Source organism: Colletotrichum lupini, chromosome 5, assembly GCF_023278565.1.
Source record: "Colletotrichum lupini chromosome 5, complete sequence".
Taxonomy (NCBI): Eukaryota; Fungi; Ascomycota; class Sordariomycetes; order Glomerellales; family Glomerellaceae; genus Colletotrichum; species Colletotrichum lupini.
In genome coordinates, this window is record NC_064678.1 from 1,678,782 (window position 1) to 1,692,555 (window position 13,774).

At 53.8% G+C, this 13,774-nt stretch overlaps 7 protein-coding genes across 7 annotated transcripts, besides 1 other annotated feature; 4 read left to right on the plus strand and 3 right to left on the minus strand.

Moving 5' to 3' along the window:
• Positions 1 to 25: 25 nt before the first annotated feature.
• Positions 26 to 2,656, plus strand: CLUP02_09893 (uncharacterized protein; the record flags this gene model as incomplete). The annotated part of the gene is made up of 12 exons (XM_049288870.1): positions 26 to 163; positions 228 to 241; positions 393 to 464; positions 507 to 827; positions 946 to 1,004; positions 1,063 to 1,203; positions 1,274 to 1,374; positions 1,434 to 1,659; positions 1,723 to 2,027; positions 2,094 to 2,132; positions 2,182 to 2,367; positions 2,462 to 2,656. 12 exons carry the CDS (start codon positions 26 to 28, stop codon positions 2,654 to 2,656), a joined length of 1,797 nt encoding a protein of 598 aa, XP_049146014.1.
• Positions 2,657 to 2,681: 25 nt separating this feature from the next.
• Positions 2,682 to 2,951, plus strand: CLUP02_09894 (uncharacterized protein; the record flags this gene model as incomplete). Its single annotated transcript, XM_049288871.1, has 1 exon — positions 2,682 to 2,951. The coding sequence occupies one exon, from the start codon at positions 2,682 to 2,684 to the stop codon at positions 2,949 to 2,951; it is 270 nt and encodes an 89-aa protein (XP_049146015.1).
• A 1,037-nt stretch (positions 2,952 to 3,988) lies between these two features.
• CLUP02_09895 (uncharacterized protein) lies at positions 3,989 to 4,809 on the plus strand (the record flags this gene model as incomplete). Its single annotated transcript, XM_049288872.1, has 3 exons — positions 3,989 to 4,401; positions 4,458 to 4,528; positions 4,601 to 4,809. 3 exons carry the CDS (start codon positions 3,989 to 3,991, stop codon positions 4,807 to 4,809), a joined length of 693 nt encoding a protein of 230 aa, XP_049146016.1.
• Positions 4,810 to 4,820: 11 nt separating this feature from the next.
• Positions 4,821 to 4,907: a sequence feature (Short protein (CLUP02_09896, UQC84399.1) was converted to a misc_feature.).
• A 610-nt stretch (positions 4,908 to 5,517) lies between these two features.
• CLUP02_09897 (uncharacterized protein) lies at positions 5,518 to 6,135 on the minus strand (the record flags this gene model as incomplete). Its single annotated transcript, XM_049288873.1, has 2 exons — positions 5,518 to 5,621; positions 5,847 to 6,135. The coding sequence occupies 2 exons, from the start codon at positions 6,133 to 6,135 to the stop codon at positions 5,518 to 5,520; spliced, it is 393 nt and encodes a 130-aa protein (XP_049146017.1).
• Positions 6,136 to 6,254: 119 nt separating this feature from the next.
• Positions 6,255 to 6,890, plus strand: CLUP02_09898 (uncharacterized protein; the record flags this gene model as incomplete). Its single annotated transcript, XM_049288874.1, has 4 exons — positions 6,255 to 6,367; positions 6,439 to 6,477; positions 6,552 to 6,716; positions 6,791 to 6,890. The coding sequence occupies 4 exons, from the start codon at positions 6,255 to 6,257 to the stop codon at positions 6,888 to 6,890; spliced, it is 417 nt and encodes a 138-aa protein (XP_049146018.1).
• An 87-nt stretch (positions 6,891 to 6,977) lies between these two features.
• CLUP02_09899 (uncharacterized protein) lies at positions 6,978 to 7,491 on the minus strand (the record flags this gene model as incomplete). The annotated part of the gene is made up of 2 exons (XM_049288875.1): positions 6,978 to 7,280; positions 7,408 to 7,491. 2 exons carry the CDS (start codon positions 7,489 to 7,491, stop codon positions 6,978 to 6,980), a joined length of 387 nt encoding a protein of 128 aa, XP_049146019.1.
• Positions 7,492 to 8,960: 1,469 nt separating this feature from the next.
• On the minus strand, positions 8,961 to 11,101 carry CLUP02_09900 (uncharacterized protein; the record flags this gene model as incomplete). The annotated part of the gene is made up of 8 exons (XM_049288876.1): positions 8,961 to 9,049; positions 9,106 to 9,357; positions 9,453 to 9,607; positions 9,723 to 9,872; positions 9,938 to 9,993; positions 10,454 to 10,531; positions 10,611 to 10,866; positions 10,941 to 11,101. The coding sequence occupies 8 exons, from the start codon at positions 11,099 to 11,101 to the stop codon at positions 8,961 to 8,963; spliced, it is 1,197 nt and encodes a 398-aa protein (XP_049146020.1).
• Positions 11,102 to 13,774: the final 2,673 nt, after the last annotated feature.

Genomic DNA, 13,774 nt, shown 5'->3' on the forward strand with positions numbered 1-13,774 from the left:
GATTGAGCGTTGAGGTGGCCTGATGATGGGTGGTATTCATCGGTGGCTCGGAGATTTTGATCAAGACGCCCCCTTCAGGAACATTGAGAGAATCTCCATTGGGCTGGGGACGGGCGGCATCTCGAAACATGAAACCTTGCGCTACTTTTGCCAAATCTCCAACGTACACAGTAGACTCCTATTCCTTCTTACCCACCATTGACAACCTCCACCTCCCGTGATCCAAGCCAAGTCCGTCAATGTGTGTGTGTAAGAGTGAGAGTGTGAATGCGAACGTGTGTACCGCCCGCCCTATCACGCACAATCCACGGGCTCCGCGCGGCCGCCCCATGAGACGCCGACATTTCCACGTAATACAGCTGGCTTCAAGTTCATGACCACCCATCAAACAGTCAGGATCAGCCTTTTGGCGAGAACCTAAGGATGAACGGACACACATACACACACGCACAAATCCACACCACGTTGCTCTATCCGTACTGACACTCGGCGCTACGGGTTCATAGCTTCCCCCGCCGTTTGATGTCGCTTCTCCGCCACACCCTCCACAACCCGTCCTGTAATCGAGATGCGCAATCAAAGCCACCTCTCGACCAGCGTCTCGGACTGATGACCTGCCCTGCCTGGTATCGCCCGGGAGGCTTAGAAAGAGGGGGGAGGCTGTTAGAACTTAGGGACCCGCGGGTGATAGCATCGACGATGGTAGGACATTCGTCGTCCTTTCGATCAAGCACAAACATGCCAACGCGGGACCCAGATATGCGCAACGCAACATGGGAAAATAGTTACATCCAGGGAGGGCGCACTCGGGAAACGATGGAGCAGGAGTGAGGCCTAGAAGTCTGATCAATCACTTTTTCTTCTGTTTTTAATTCTCCTTTGGTTTGGACCCTGAATTTCAGAGCTCCATCTTTCCGATCCAACCCATGCGAGATGTGTTAAAAGTGCCGACGTTCCCCATCAATCTCCGTGCCGCGAAGGAAGACGCAGCCCCTTGAATGTTTGTCTTCACCGGTAAACAAACACTTTCGCTTCTTCCTTTGACACAAAAAAGTCTTTGAGCAGACAATTTTTTACCTTTTACTGGTTCGTTGTTCATTTGCATTGAAACTCTATCCACCGGTCTGGAAGAGTCATACCGCCCAGTCACCGACGTGTTGTCGTTTTGTTACCTGATCAACAAGAAAGGGTTCAACTTGACAAGTCATCGAAAACCCACATTGAATCAACACCGCCTAGCGAGAAAAAAAATAGAAATCCCCGAGGGTTCCAGTTACCGGCGCTTACGCCGTGCGAAGCGAGCGAGCAGGCCTCAATTCACCAATACATCTCATCCAGGCAGGCCTCAAACAGAAAGACAGAAAAAAAAAGAGAGTCACACTACTCCGTACCCTAGGGCTTGTTGAGTTACAAACCACGCATTTCGGCCTCAGCACTGCCCAAAGGAAGAAAGACGGGAAGCTAGGTATTACGACTCAGATATTGCAGCCAACGCTCTCCCGATATCTGCCCAATCGAACGACAACCCCCAGTCCAGGACTCCAGTTTGCGTTTGCGTTTGCCGTTCAGCTGCACACGCCCCTCCTCCGTTGGACGGACGGCGCCCCGTTGGAACGAATATTTCCGTAAGACTCTCCATCCGTTCCGTTATCACCGTTTGTCGCATATAGTGCATATGCATTGTCCGTATCCGTTACGAATGGAACTAACCCCACACCCCAGTCTTATTCGACCAAGCAAACGCTGACGCAGGCCCTTTACGGGACTCACGCCCATCCGTAATCACCACGTCGTCTCCAAATCGGCATCGACCGTCTCGCCAGTCATCGAACCGTCACTTTGACGGTCCACCCACACCATCTCGCATCCACCCAGCAGAACACCGTCACGCCCTCTCTCTCACTCACTCTCTCCGTTCTCCGTTCTTCCTCGCTCTCCTCTCTCTCCCAATCTCTCATAGTCTCTCTCCCTCGGCTTGGCTGGGGCTTGGCTTCACACGCCCCTTCTCTTTCCTCGAACGACCACCAGTTCCCCCTTGCCCTTCTGACTTCTTGTCGTGCTGGGCGGCATCACCCACCACTCACTGCTCCTAGCACAAGCTGCACAAGCCCGGCTCTGTCGGACAACGGAGTGTGAGTGAGTGACCGTTGGCCGTCTCCCTTCTTGCCGACAGTTCCATAGGCCGTCGCGCCTTGCACATTTCCACAAGCAAGCTTGCATTATTACGCTGAGCCTGCCATCACCATCCGTTCTCTCGTCGATCCCACACACACACTCACTCACAAGTACACACACTCGCACACCCCTCTCCTCCCGGGGGCCTTTTCACACACCCACCCCCCTGCCAGACTCACAGATTACACCCTGGTGTTCGCTTTTACCCTCCTTATTTCTTTTCTTAACCCCTCACCCCTGCCGCTCACACCCCCCCTTGGACACCACACTGCTCGTCCTCCCACAGTTACTCTTCATTATATATCATCAAGCCTTCCCACGCCCACATCTCGGGACTTCACTCTCCCTACCAACTCTTGCACTTGCAATACAACTCCAACTTCCAACATACAACGACTTGGAATACTATACCAAAGGCAAACCAACATCAGCACTACCACCAACACCACCACCAACAGGGATAACTACTACAATACCATAGAACAACAACACCAACAACCACCACCATGCCTTCGACGAGCTCGCGCCCCTCCCAGATCCACTACAGCTCCTCCTCATCCTCCGACTCCGACCTCTCCTCAGCATCCTCATCCTACAGACACAGCATGGACTCCATCTCCAGGCCCGTGGCCTCCGTCGAGGTCCTTCGCTGCCTGCGCTGCGCGAGGTCCGTCGAGGCTACCTCCACCGACGACTCCAGCTCAACGGGAATGGTCCGCATCGCTCACAACCTCTACTACTGCGAACGCTGCGCCAAGATGGTCGGCTACAAATGAGTGGCCCATAGGTCGGGACGTAACTTGGGGGGTGACGGATCAGTATACGACGGACCGGCACCATCTTCTTTATTCCAACCAACTGCAGCAAAATCTAGTCTGCAACTCCCATGGACACGACTCCAACAACAGCCGATGATGGCCAACCTCACCCACACGACTGAGGTACACCACCATGCGAAGGACAACTCTACGTCAGGCACCACAGCGAGAGCACATAGCTCGGCTCGGTTACGACTTGGGATCTTACTCAGTTGTCCAGGGACCCGACGGACACAGTCATGTCTGACTGAGTATGTCTCCCTGAGAGGGAGACCTCATTCCTTCACCAAGGATCAGCACTACAGGTCGGCGATTCCCCAGACCGCGTCTGAGTTGCCAATCAACTCCGCGGTCTGATCGACAGCTTTTTTTCTTCTTCTCTTCATCTTCAATTCTATTCCCACGGACTGAGAAGAGAGCATCGAAATGTATGCACCGTGCACTTGGACAAAGTGGGTCCATTCTCCTTTGGATTCTTCTTCTCGACCTGGCCTCGCCTCAGTCACATGGTCACCCCGTCGAGGTTGAAACAACCCACACAAGCCCTCCAATGGACATGAACGACGGCACATTGCTACAGCAGCATTATCCAATGCTACGCAACGTCAGAAAGATGTCAACACGGCACAACAAGCACATGCACTCGCACACAACTTGTCGTTCAACATCCGTTTTCCACAGTTGTCGACAGCCGTGCCGAGTCGGCGCCGACGGGGTCTCCCGGTAGCCACACCTCACCAGCTGTCAATCATTCAACCGGGTCTGACATGATCTGACCCGAATTGACAGCTACGATGCTTATGGATACCTCCTCGCCCGACCCAGTGGCTGAGTCCGGTCAGGAACTTATTTTATCGAACGCCTTTCTTCCACGCATCTTGGCTTTTTTCCCTTCTACAGTTCTTCTGACCACATGGACGGAGGGATGCACCAGCACCAGCAAAAGGTCTCAGGGTTAGTCATCTCACAGCCCGGCCTCTCCCATTGGCTGCACGATGCCCCCGTGTCTCCACTTTCCCACCCTTCGGGGCGCGGGATTGGCTGACACTGGGGCCTTGGCACTTCCGCAACCGGCTATTGGCGCATGGGGCACCCCACATTCTCTCACTTGCAACGCGCACGAAAAAAAGAGACTCGGCAACGCTGGGCGAACAGGCAACAGTTTCATGTACCTTTCTTGTGCGCTGTTTGCGGTCTTCCACCCACCTCCAACGCACAGGCCGCTGCGCCTGCCTCGGCTTCCGCTTTTCTTCTCTTTCTTGGTGCCTGAGAGCGAAAAAGGTCCCTTTCTCGTTCGTCTCGGATACGAGGAGAATGCGTGTCCGGAAGGGAAGAAGAAGCCACGGCTTATCTTTTTCTCTTTTGACCCTTTGGCTCCGTTCCGCTGGTTCAATTGCCGGCGCTTGCTGTAGCGACTTTTTTTTTCACTTCAGGGTCTCCCCTCTCTCAACTCCTCCACCAAAGGGGAAAAGACATCACCGTGCATGATGATGGTTCTACCCCGAAACTCTGGAAAATAGTCGGTTGGCGCTGCTGTTCGCGACTGCAGATGCACCACCAACTTTAGCGCGCTTTGCGAAGTTTGGGGGGAAACACACACAAACCAGTCCATTCCACAGAGGGAGTGGAACACAAGTCGACGATGCGGACGTCATTGGAGAATCATAGGGGTCCTCGTGAGGGGCACTCCTCTCTCTGCCCTTTGGTGACCACGAAATCTGCACTGCCGAGATGGCGCGCTTTTCTCAATCCCGCCCAATCACGACCATTCCCTTCTCCGCAGTCGACTCCGTCCCTGCTTGGTGGGCGCCTCTGACGTCGTCGCGCATGGGGAAAGTCAATATTTCTGTCGGCTACCAATTTTTTTTTCTTGACTTCTTTTTTCGATGCTGCAGTCTGTCCTTGCGGGGCTAGGGCGAGTGGGCTCTTTTTGGGGGATTTTTGATGAGCGCGCAATTGGAATAGCATCATTAGCGGAATTGTTTTTACCATGGGAAAAAGATACGAGGAGGAAAGTGTACAGGATACTACTACAATACCCTTGGGGCATCATTTGGCGAAAAGAAAAAACGGGGATTTAGCATTTTTAGCAGGCGGATACCAGACTCTTTTACAGAAATGTTATGAAACATATCAAGAACAATCAAATGAAGCAATTCGCAAGCTCTTTGGCCTCTTTCTAAATTGTGAAAAAATCATTTCCTCATCATTACCGTGATGGTATCTCTGGGCCAGACAGGCTCAACATCTCATTCCCGAGCTATCACAACCCTGCCAAGCTTTGGTGTCAATGCGTTGGGCCCCATGGCTCGATTATGCCCGAAGCAAACAACAGAAAATCGGAAAAGTTCCGGGGATTTGTTGTTGATGGGGCCTCGACGAAATCGATGTACGGATACGGAGTACTCCATAAGGATAGTCTGCTAATCTCTCTCGCGATAAACCTCGCAATCTTGGCAAAACCTCGTCCGCCCCGTGTTGGACCGTGGACGAACTTGTGTCGACGAAAAAGGGCTTCAAGCGCCTAGCCGTAAAAGACTGAACCGACCGAACCGCCCGCCCACTCGCCCGCCGGCCGGCCGGCCGATACGGCCATTTTCAGACCATACATTCCGTATCCCGTGGGCACTTTTTTGGAATCAGTCCATGCGAAAAAGAAAAAAAAAAGGTATACTAGATGAAGACCAAAGCTTGGCGAACGACGCAGGAAAAAAGAAGCGTAAAGTATCCGTACATTTCCCACAGCATCCCGTCGGTCCCACGGGCGAACCACCCAAAGAAAGCAAAAAGGTTAAGAAAATGCGAGAAAAAAAATTCAGCATCAGGGTGAAGCCTGTCGGCCGTAGTCCGTACCTCTCTCCCTCGCCCTCCTCTGAAACACGCGCCCGATGAACAGCGGGCTCGAAGACCGGACTGCCTGCTGTTGTGTCAAGTTGTCTGCGATCGGAGTCGAGTCCGGATCTAGGAGAGGTTGCTGGCCCGCGACGGAGGGAGAGAGAGGTAGAGCCGCGGAGGGGACACACAGACAGAGACGCACAGAAAAAAGTTGAGACGAAATGTTTCGTTGGTCTCCGGACAAATCCGTGTCTTTCGCTCTCTCGGCCAAGTCTTGGATTTCCTGTCTCTCGCTTCCGCGGACCATCAACGTCCCGCGGCCACCACTCAACAGTTCATTTCGTCAAGGTTAACGGAGCATCACCCTGCGAAAATGAGTCTTGTTGCGTGTCTTGCTCAGATAGAGTAAACTACATACTATTGATGATGCAATTGTGTCATTATGCTGTTCGATACCAATACAACGATTTCAGCTCAGTGTCACGTTACGTTACAGCGACTTCACTCAAGGCCCCAAGGCCCGCATTCCAGTCCTTCTCGTAGCGTACGTGTTTCTAAATATTGCCCGCATCTCGCATCTGGGGTGTGGGGGATGAGAGGCGAAGTGCAGCCCGCCTCCGGTCCCTACCGTCCGGTTCGCGTTTGGCGTGTGTGCAATCTTTACATTTCATGAATTCGTTACTGGAGGGGGAGGCGATCTGCAAACATCTGCACGGAAAACAGGAAGTTTGACGACTCTAGAAGCGTTCGGTCCCTGATTATCAACGAATCGGTAACCTTGCGAAAACTCTTTTGGGAAGAGGACGGCCTTTGGGGGAGATGGTGTGCCGAGGTGCAGGAGGGTATTCCCGTTACGGCGAACGGTTTATTCTGCTTTGGGGCGTTGATGTTGCTTACCACCACCTCTTGACTTAACGTGCATGTATGCATGGGGACAGTAGAGTTGACTGTGGCTGTGAAAGAAAAAATGCAAAGACCATCTGCGTGAGACCGGATGGCAGGTCAGGTAAACAACCACTAAAGCCGTCAATCACCGACTGTTTCTGCAATATGGACGAATAGAGTAGTGCGAAACCAGTTCATACAATCGAACCGAGGAGCCGCGCTCGCATCCTGCGCACGCATAGCGCAGACGCAGATCACAACCTCTCAGCACCCCCCCTCCTCTTGAATGGCCTCGCGCATGTCCGTGACATCGAGGTAGGGGCCTTCGCTTAGCATGTAAAATGTATCAGAAACCGCGCTGGCGCCGGCGCGAAGGAGGAAGGTGGACATGGGCAAGGTCAGGAAGAGCGCAGCGAGAGCAGCGATAATCATAGCTCTTGGGGTGGGTGACATGACACGAGAAGATCTACCGCGCAGGTTGTTGGCCTTTTCTCTCTCTTCTTTTGGGTCGCACGCGGGACGCCGCAGCTGGGATGGAGCTGGGAAGAGTGTCAAAGGGTGGATGAACTGCGGATGTCGACATGGAGGCACGGATTGGGGCTGCGACTACTCCGACGGGGACGAGTTCACGAAGGAATGAGAAGCTGGGCGTTTGATAGTCCATGTCCGCGGAAGCTCAGACTTGAGGATTTACCACGGTGTCGTACCGTGGCATTCGTAGATCGTCCACGCTCGTCTCGCCGAATTCCGGCGTCAGAGTGATGGCTCCCCCTCCCATGGCTCCCCTTGAGCCGCGCGAGCGCGGTATCTCTCGCTCGTCTCAACCGCCTGCCCCCCCCCCCCCCCCCCCCCCCCCCCTCCGCCCCCCCCCACCGAATCCCGCGGCCCGGGGGTTGCCCCCCCCCCCCCGGGCCCCCCTGAGCCCCGCGGGCGGCGTTTTTCTCCCCCCTTCCCACCCCCCGCCCCCCCCCCCCCCCCATTAACAGACGCCGGCTATGATAAAGGGGAGCCTCTTATGATAACGACGTGTATGCGGCTATAGTACCGAAGAAGGGGTCTTGGTTGCAGCTTTCGTGGGGAAAGAAGAGTGACGCCCCTACCATCGCCTCCATGTACGATGGTCATGGCAGGACGGTCAGCTCCGTAAGGTGTGATTATCACCCCGTCTCACAAGGTTGTCTCCAGCTCTGGGACTGGTAGACCGTAGGACGATTTTTCTCAGCTCGACATGGAGTAGGGTTGCGCGCGAAGTGGGAGCATGGCGATGGTTGCTACTCGGTACGGCAGACGAATTGTCTGCAAACGGACGACAAGAGGGCAGCTTTGCAAAGAGGGAGGCCTCGTAGTTCTGAGACTAAGGACTTGGAAGTTGGCAGACAGGACAGGATTCCGTCGATCGAGGAGATGGGGGTACGTTTCGTATGGCGAACATCACCATATCCCAAGTCTCCTCTCGTTCGCCTCGATCAGCCGCCAGCGTGATTTATTTGGCAGATAGGGCTCCTTCTTTGGCGGGGGAGGCTGGAGACAAGGCTGGAGACAAGGCGGGCAGGGGACTGTTACAACTTATTATCCGTAGTTCCGTTCGTACAGATTGAGGGCTTCACAATCTGTAAGGTGTCGATGGAATTGGGGCTGACAGAGAGAATGGTGGGGTTGAGTGGCATCTGGAAATGAGAGAGCGAGGGCTCAAAAAAGCACGGTTCGGCGAGTCGTACTTGCGCGGCAGCATGATACGACCAAGATAGAATGCGACCATCACCCACATTGAAAGAGTGCGGTAATAGACTAGAGTTTCTTGACTCGGCTCTAAATTCTGGAGACGGGGATTCTGTCCTGGTTTGAGATAGATGGGCACAAATGATCGACACTAAGGGAGCGAGAGTCTGGCAGGCCGCAGGACCCCGGCTTACGAGATTTATTCGGGGTCCTGGCCTGTGCTGCAGCGAGAGCAAGCCAAGTACTCCGTAGAACGGATTGTTGGTGATATGTGAGGAGCTTCGTATGGATATTACATGATTGCTTGCATCTGGTGTTGCTAATTTTGGGGCCATTCCGAGGAGGAGGGGGCCACCATATGGGGTTTCCTTGGAACTCTTCGTCAAGGCGTGCAGATTGAGATTCGTTCCGACTTGCCGGAGCCTCACTTCTCATGTTCCCTTCCTGCGCGCCCCATCATCTTTCCTCTCGCCTTGGAGGTTGAGTGCAAATATGTGCCAAGCTGTGCGACAGAAGAAGAACCCCTGATCAATATTTGGGGCCCCTTGGGGGTGAGATTTCCGCAAGATAACGTTCAAACTCTGGCAGAGGAGGGAAATGATCATCGTAAAAATGCACTGGATACGGGCGTGTTCGGATCATGTGGGGAAAAGAATTAGTTTGATAACCATACCAGCTGAGTCGGGGGTGCTGAGCAGCTGAGATACCGATAGCCTCTCCTGCCAGCCCTGTTCTACATACCTGGTCATTCTTTTGCGGAGCAACGAGCTATGAACTTGAATTGAAGGTTCAATTGCATACGAGAGGGTAGACACTCGGTAAAGAGCTTGTTTGTGGTTATCTGGTGCCACTGGAAATGCAAATTGCAGAGGACGGTGATGCCCCTTCTCCATAAGTCTAGGGTCCCTCTTTGATTCCAAGCCGACTACGAGTTTGTTGGGTTAGGTGTTCCCTTCTTGCGAGACAATTGGGTTCTTTTGCAGGTTAAAAGTGAGGCCAGTAAGACCCTCCCCTGCTCACCACCCTGTTCTCTTTTGAGTCGAACGGAGAAATCCAAGACACGCAGGGCTCCTCTTACTGAGCATTCGTACAGTCGGGCAGGGAGACATTGAGGCTGTGTGAAGAAACAAACTACTGCTTTTTCCCCGGCAAGGGCATGCATACTGGAATCGAGGCTGTTCCGGTGAGTCCTGCAGTCCTGCCAAACAACCACCACCACAAAGGGTAAGCAACCCCCGATGCATGAGGTAGGTAGATCCGGGTCTCGCATATGCCGGCTGCGCCGTTCACTCTGTGTTTGTTGCGTGGCTTCGGACGTGGCCTTGAGACGGAAGATTGACGGCAGGGAGAAGGGGCCGGAAGAACGGTGCGGACGAGGGTAGGACGGAACCCCCGGACAGAAGGGACCGTAGCTTCGCGTCTATCACGGTGGCTTGCAGTCTGTAGATGATGTGGTTATCGTGGCTTTCGCCTACCGCTGCATCTCTAGCGACGAGATGCAATACATCCTCAGAGTGATCCCTTCCGGCTCATACGGCTCAGCGTCGTCGTCATTGGCATCCTACACTACTCCGTACAGAGTGAAAGGAAGGGGAAGCAAGCTGTCACCGTTCGACCAACCAGCCTCCGTCTACTCCGTACGTCCCACAAGTCTCACGTCGAAAACGGACTGGGCACATCTACACACCCCCATCCGACGTTGCCGGCACACCCTTTCCTTCCTACACCTTGACGTTTTTGTGCCTGACGAGTAGCGAACATCATGAACGGCATCAATGACGGAGCTCAGGCCAGCTTGATCCGTTTATTATGCGAAATAACGGACCCAATTGACCCATTGCACCGTTCGAGATGAGAAAAAGATGCAATAACGAGAATATACCCGTTTTGATTTCCTCGTTTTCGATATCATTTTGACAACCGTAATTTGTCTGTAACGGCCGCACATTTGGTTTCAGACAACGGTTCATAACGCTCCTATCATAGATTCTTGGCCTTGCATCTGCGTATCTGCCCCGTACACATCTGTATCTGTGCATCTGTCCGGGCACTGATACCAAGCCAATCTCCATCTCATCACACATTCCGTTTCCGGATTTCTGGTACGATGTGCTCGAACCGACTTAATCGTCTGATGTGATACATCATCGTCATCAATACCATCACACACACACACACGCGGGGTCGTCCTTTACAACCCGAAAGCCGCTTCATGAGTGGTCTCCCAGGGTCGCCTGGGCTAAGGTTTCCTCGCGAGAAACCGGCTCCGGCTGCCACGGAGCGGACATGACGGAATGATCCAGGCAAATTCTCCAGCATCCCCAGCGTACCCGCGCCGCGCACATGCAGCGTTTGACAGCTCGGTGGTCTGATGTTGGGGCCATGCTCCTCATCGTAAGATGTCTTTTCTCCGCGGTTCAAGAAAGACGTTGGACTGCAATCTCATCGATTGTGGGGATTGGAGATGCGGGCTTTCAAACTCCTTGACGTGTGTGGGCTGATGGATACGTTCTTGTTTCAACGAAATCGTTAAGCGAGAGACTTTGAGAGGGTTGAGAGAGAAGACGATCCCTGGTGCGGAGTACGTCCAAATCCGCGGAGACAAGTCGTGCGTCTGCATGTTTTCCCCTTGTCTTGGCTTCGCGGATGATGATGCTATTCGGAACCATACCGGGGAACTCCACTTGCCGCAATTAAAAAAATCGTACGGATAGATTGGACAACCTGTCACATTGCGGTTGACGGTTCCCACCCACCTGTCCACGCAATTCTTCAAGGATTTTCTCCACGGACCACGGCACTGTCAGTGTCAGAATGTCGCCCACCCACCGTCTCGCAATCTCGCACGAGTCAAGATCACGGCACCGCTTGGCCGCTCCTCTCTTCCCCCCGTGTCCGTTGCCGTTGCCCGTGCCGGCACATGGCATCGGATACGGTAGCTTGTAGTCTCCCCCGTCAAATCATTGATCCCACCGGCGGCGGGGACGGCCATCGTTCACGGGGAAGTCGTTGCCGTGCCGGATGATGATAACAGAAAAATGGATGGTGGGAGTGGAGAAAGGGCATGTCATCATGTTGTAGATAATCGAATCTCGACTCATGGGGATGCATAGCATACTACCTAGAATCGTGGTTCTGCCAATCTGCCCTGATGTTTGACTTTGCTCGTGCATTTCTTGGTATCCTTATTCCTCCCTTTTTGCGACCTCGCTTCAGGGGTTCCTGTCATGTTTCGTTAGTTGCGCTTACGAATGCCCATCCCTTAACATGAGGAATCACGTCTTGGCCAGATCCAGGTGTACCAGGATTATACTCTGGAGACAAACGCACGCCCATCACCAGTACGACGAGGTGTTGCAGAGCTGTCTGGTTAGTGCAGTATAGATCTAGACTCTACGGTCGGCGGGGCATCTCGTAGGCACGCCGCAAGAATGATGTCAAGTCTACTCTTAGTCGCAAGCCAATAGCATGGGACCGGGGATGATCGGCTCCGGGGTTCTCATCCGCGTCGCCCAGAGCACACACACACGTAAGCAGAAACGGTGATGGCATCGATTACTGCCAAGAGACGTCTTTCATCCGGTGATTTAGAGTGGTGGTCCTACCGCTCCCTCGGCCTGTCCCTGACCGCATCCTATCAGTCTCGATCGTTCGCTTCTGGAACACCATCAAGAAAGGGGGCCCGTGTTGTATGGTTCGTTGCACGTATCACGTATCCGTATCTGTCTATGGAAGCGATTGCCAAGAAAACTCCGAGGCTCCGAGGCTTGTGGCTTGGTAGTGAAGCCTCTCAACAAAGCTCGATGACTAACTTACCGAACACGGCAACCGATCCGTAGCCGGCGAGAAAAACCACCGGCCGAGTCCGCGGCGTGATCTTTTCTCTCGGCATTCGCATTGTCGTGTTCGCCATCGCATTCCCAACTCCACTTGGCTCCCCGAAACCCTTCTTGTTAGCTGAATCCCGCTGATCTGGAACAGCCTCGGCCACCCGGGGCCTCGGCGTCGCAGCTCTGACGGCTTTGGTCGTGAGGCTCAGGATGCCATTACGCCGTTCATCATGTCGTCAATGCTAACACTATACACCCGTGTTGGTTCATGCTAGGGATGGAAAAGAGACCCCTTGGCTCGCAGCTAACAGCGTCAGTGGGCCACCAAATGACGACGGCCGAGGGGTTTAGTTGGGAATTGCGCATAGTTAGTATCTGGTATCTGCGAAGCAATGCCTGCGCGACCCGACATGCTGGTTGAACCGGTACGGATGAGACGGGTGAGACGGGTTAGCTAGAGATGGTGACCTCGCGAAGCGAATAGCTTCAAGTTTCGGTGTTGGATGTCTCTCTTGAGTGTTACGATTTCCATGAACTTGGCCGCGCGGGCTGGGCACTAAGTGCGTGTCGTGCGTGTCTAGGGAGGCGCCGCCGCGCAAGCCTTGTGCCCGAGGACAAGTCAACCCACTCGGTCGGGTCCACGGCAACGGATTTGTCAGAGGCCAGAGGTCGGGTTTCTAGAGTCGATCTTTCACTACATCTCTTACCAAGCAAGTATGCGCCGTGGACGTTGCTCAAGAACAGCCCAAGGCTGAGAATGGGTTGTGATGCTTTGGTCATTCTAGGGCATAACCCCGCACTGAAAATCGCCATGGAAGAGGTGATGGGCGATGGAGTGAGACAACCTCAGCAGTGCCCCCCAATGTTGCGCGATGATCTTTTCACCCAGCGAAATGCAACTATTCCCAACTTCTCAACGCTGTTTCTGCTCTTACACCGCTATACACACCTGACACCCAACCTCGAATCCATATCCCTGTCTTGTTCAGTCCTCCTCCCACCATTCCGAAGTGTCAAACCAACCAACCGGCACGCTGACGTTTTTTAATCCGAGAGTGACCGGGGGGGGGGGGGGACCACCGAATAAACTTGAGAGACACTAACACACCAAATAAACGCGGGATTTGGTCACCCGGTGTCCCGGTCTGGCGTCATAGGCAAATCACACAGACGCGTAGCCGACATCACTGGGCGTTGCTATTCCAAGACATTTTGTGCTATGCGCCTGTTTAGTCCAGGCCGCGATGCACTAGGGTAGGGTAGGGCAGGGTGGTGCACTTCTCGCAGCATTTCGGGGCTTAGGGGTTTATTGAAGGGTCGACGGGGTCCAAAGGGTCTTACGACGCAGGATAACTGCTGGTATACAGACTTCGTAGAGCGGGTGAAGAGGACGGGGTGTGTGCATTTTCTCACCGCGTAGTTTTGCTCAGAACAGGATGGTCGACGATCTCGAGATGGTACAGATTACCGTCACGCAGCACACTCCCCCCATCTTCCCCTACATCGTCGCCC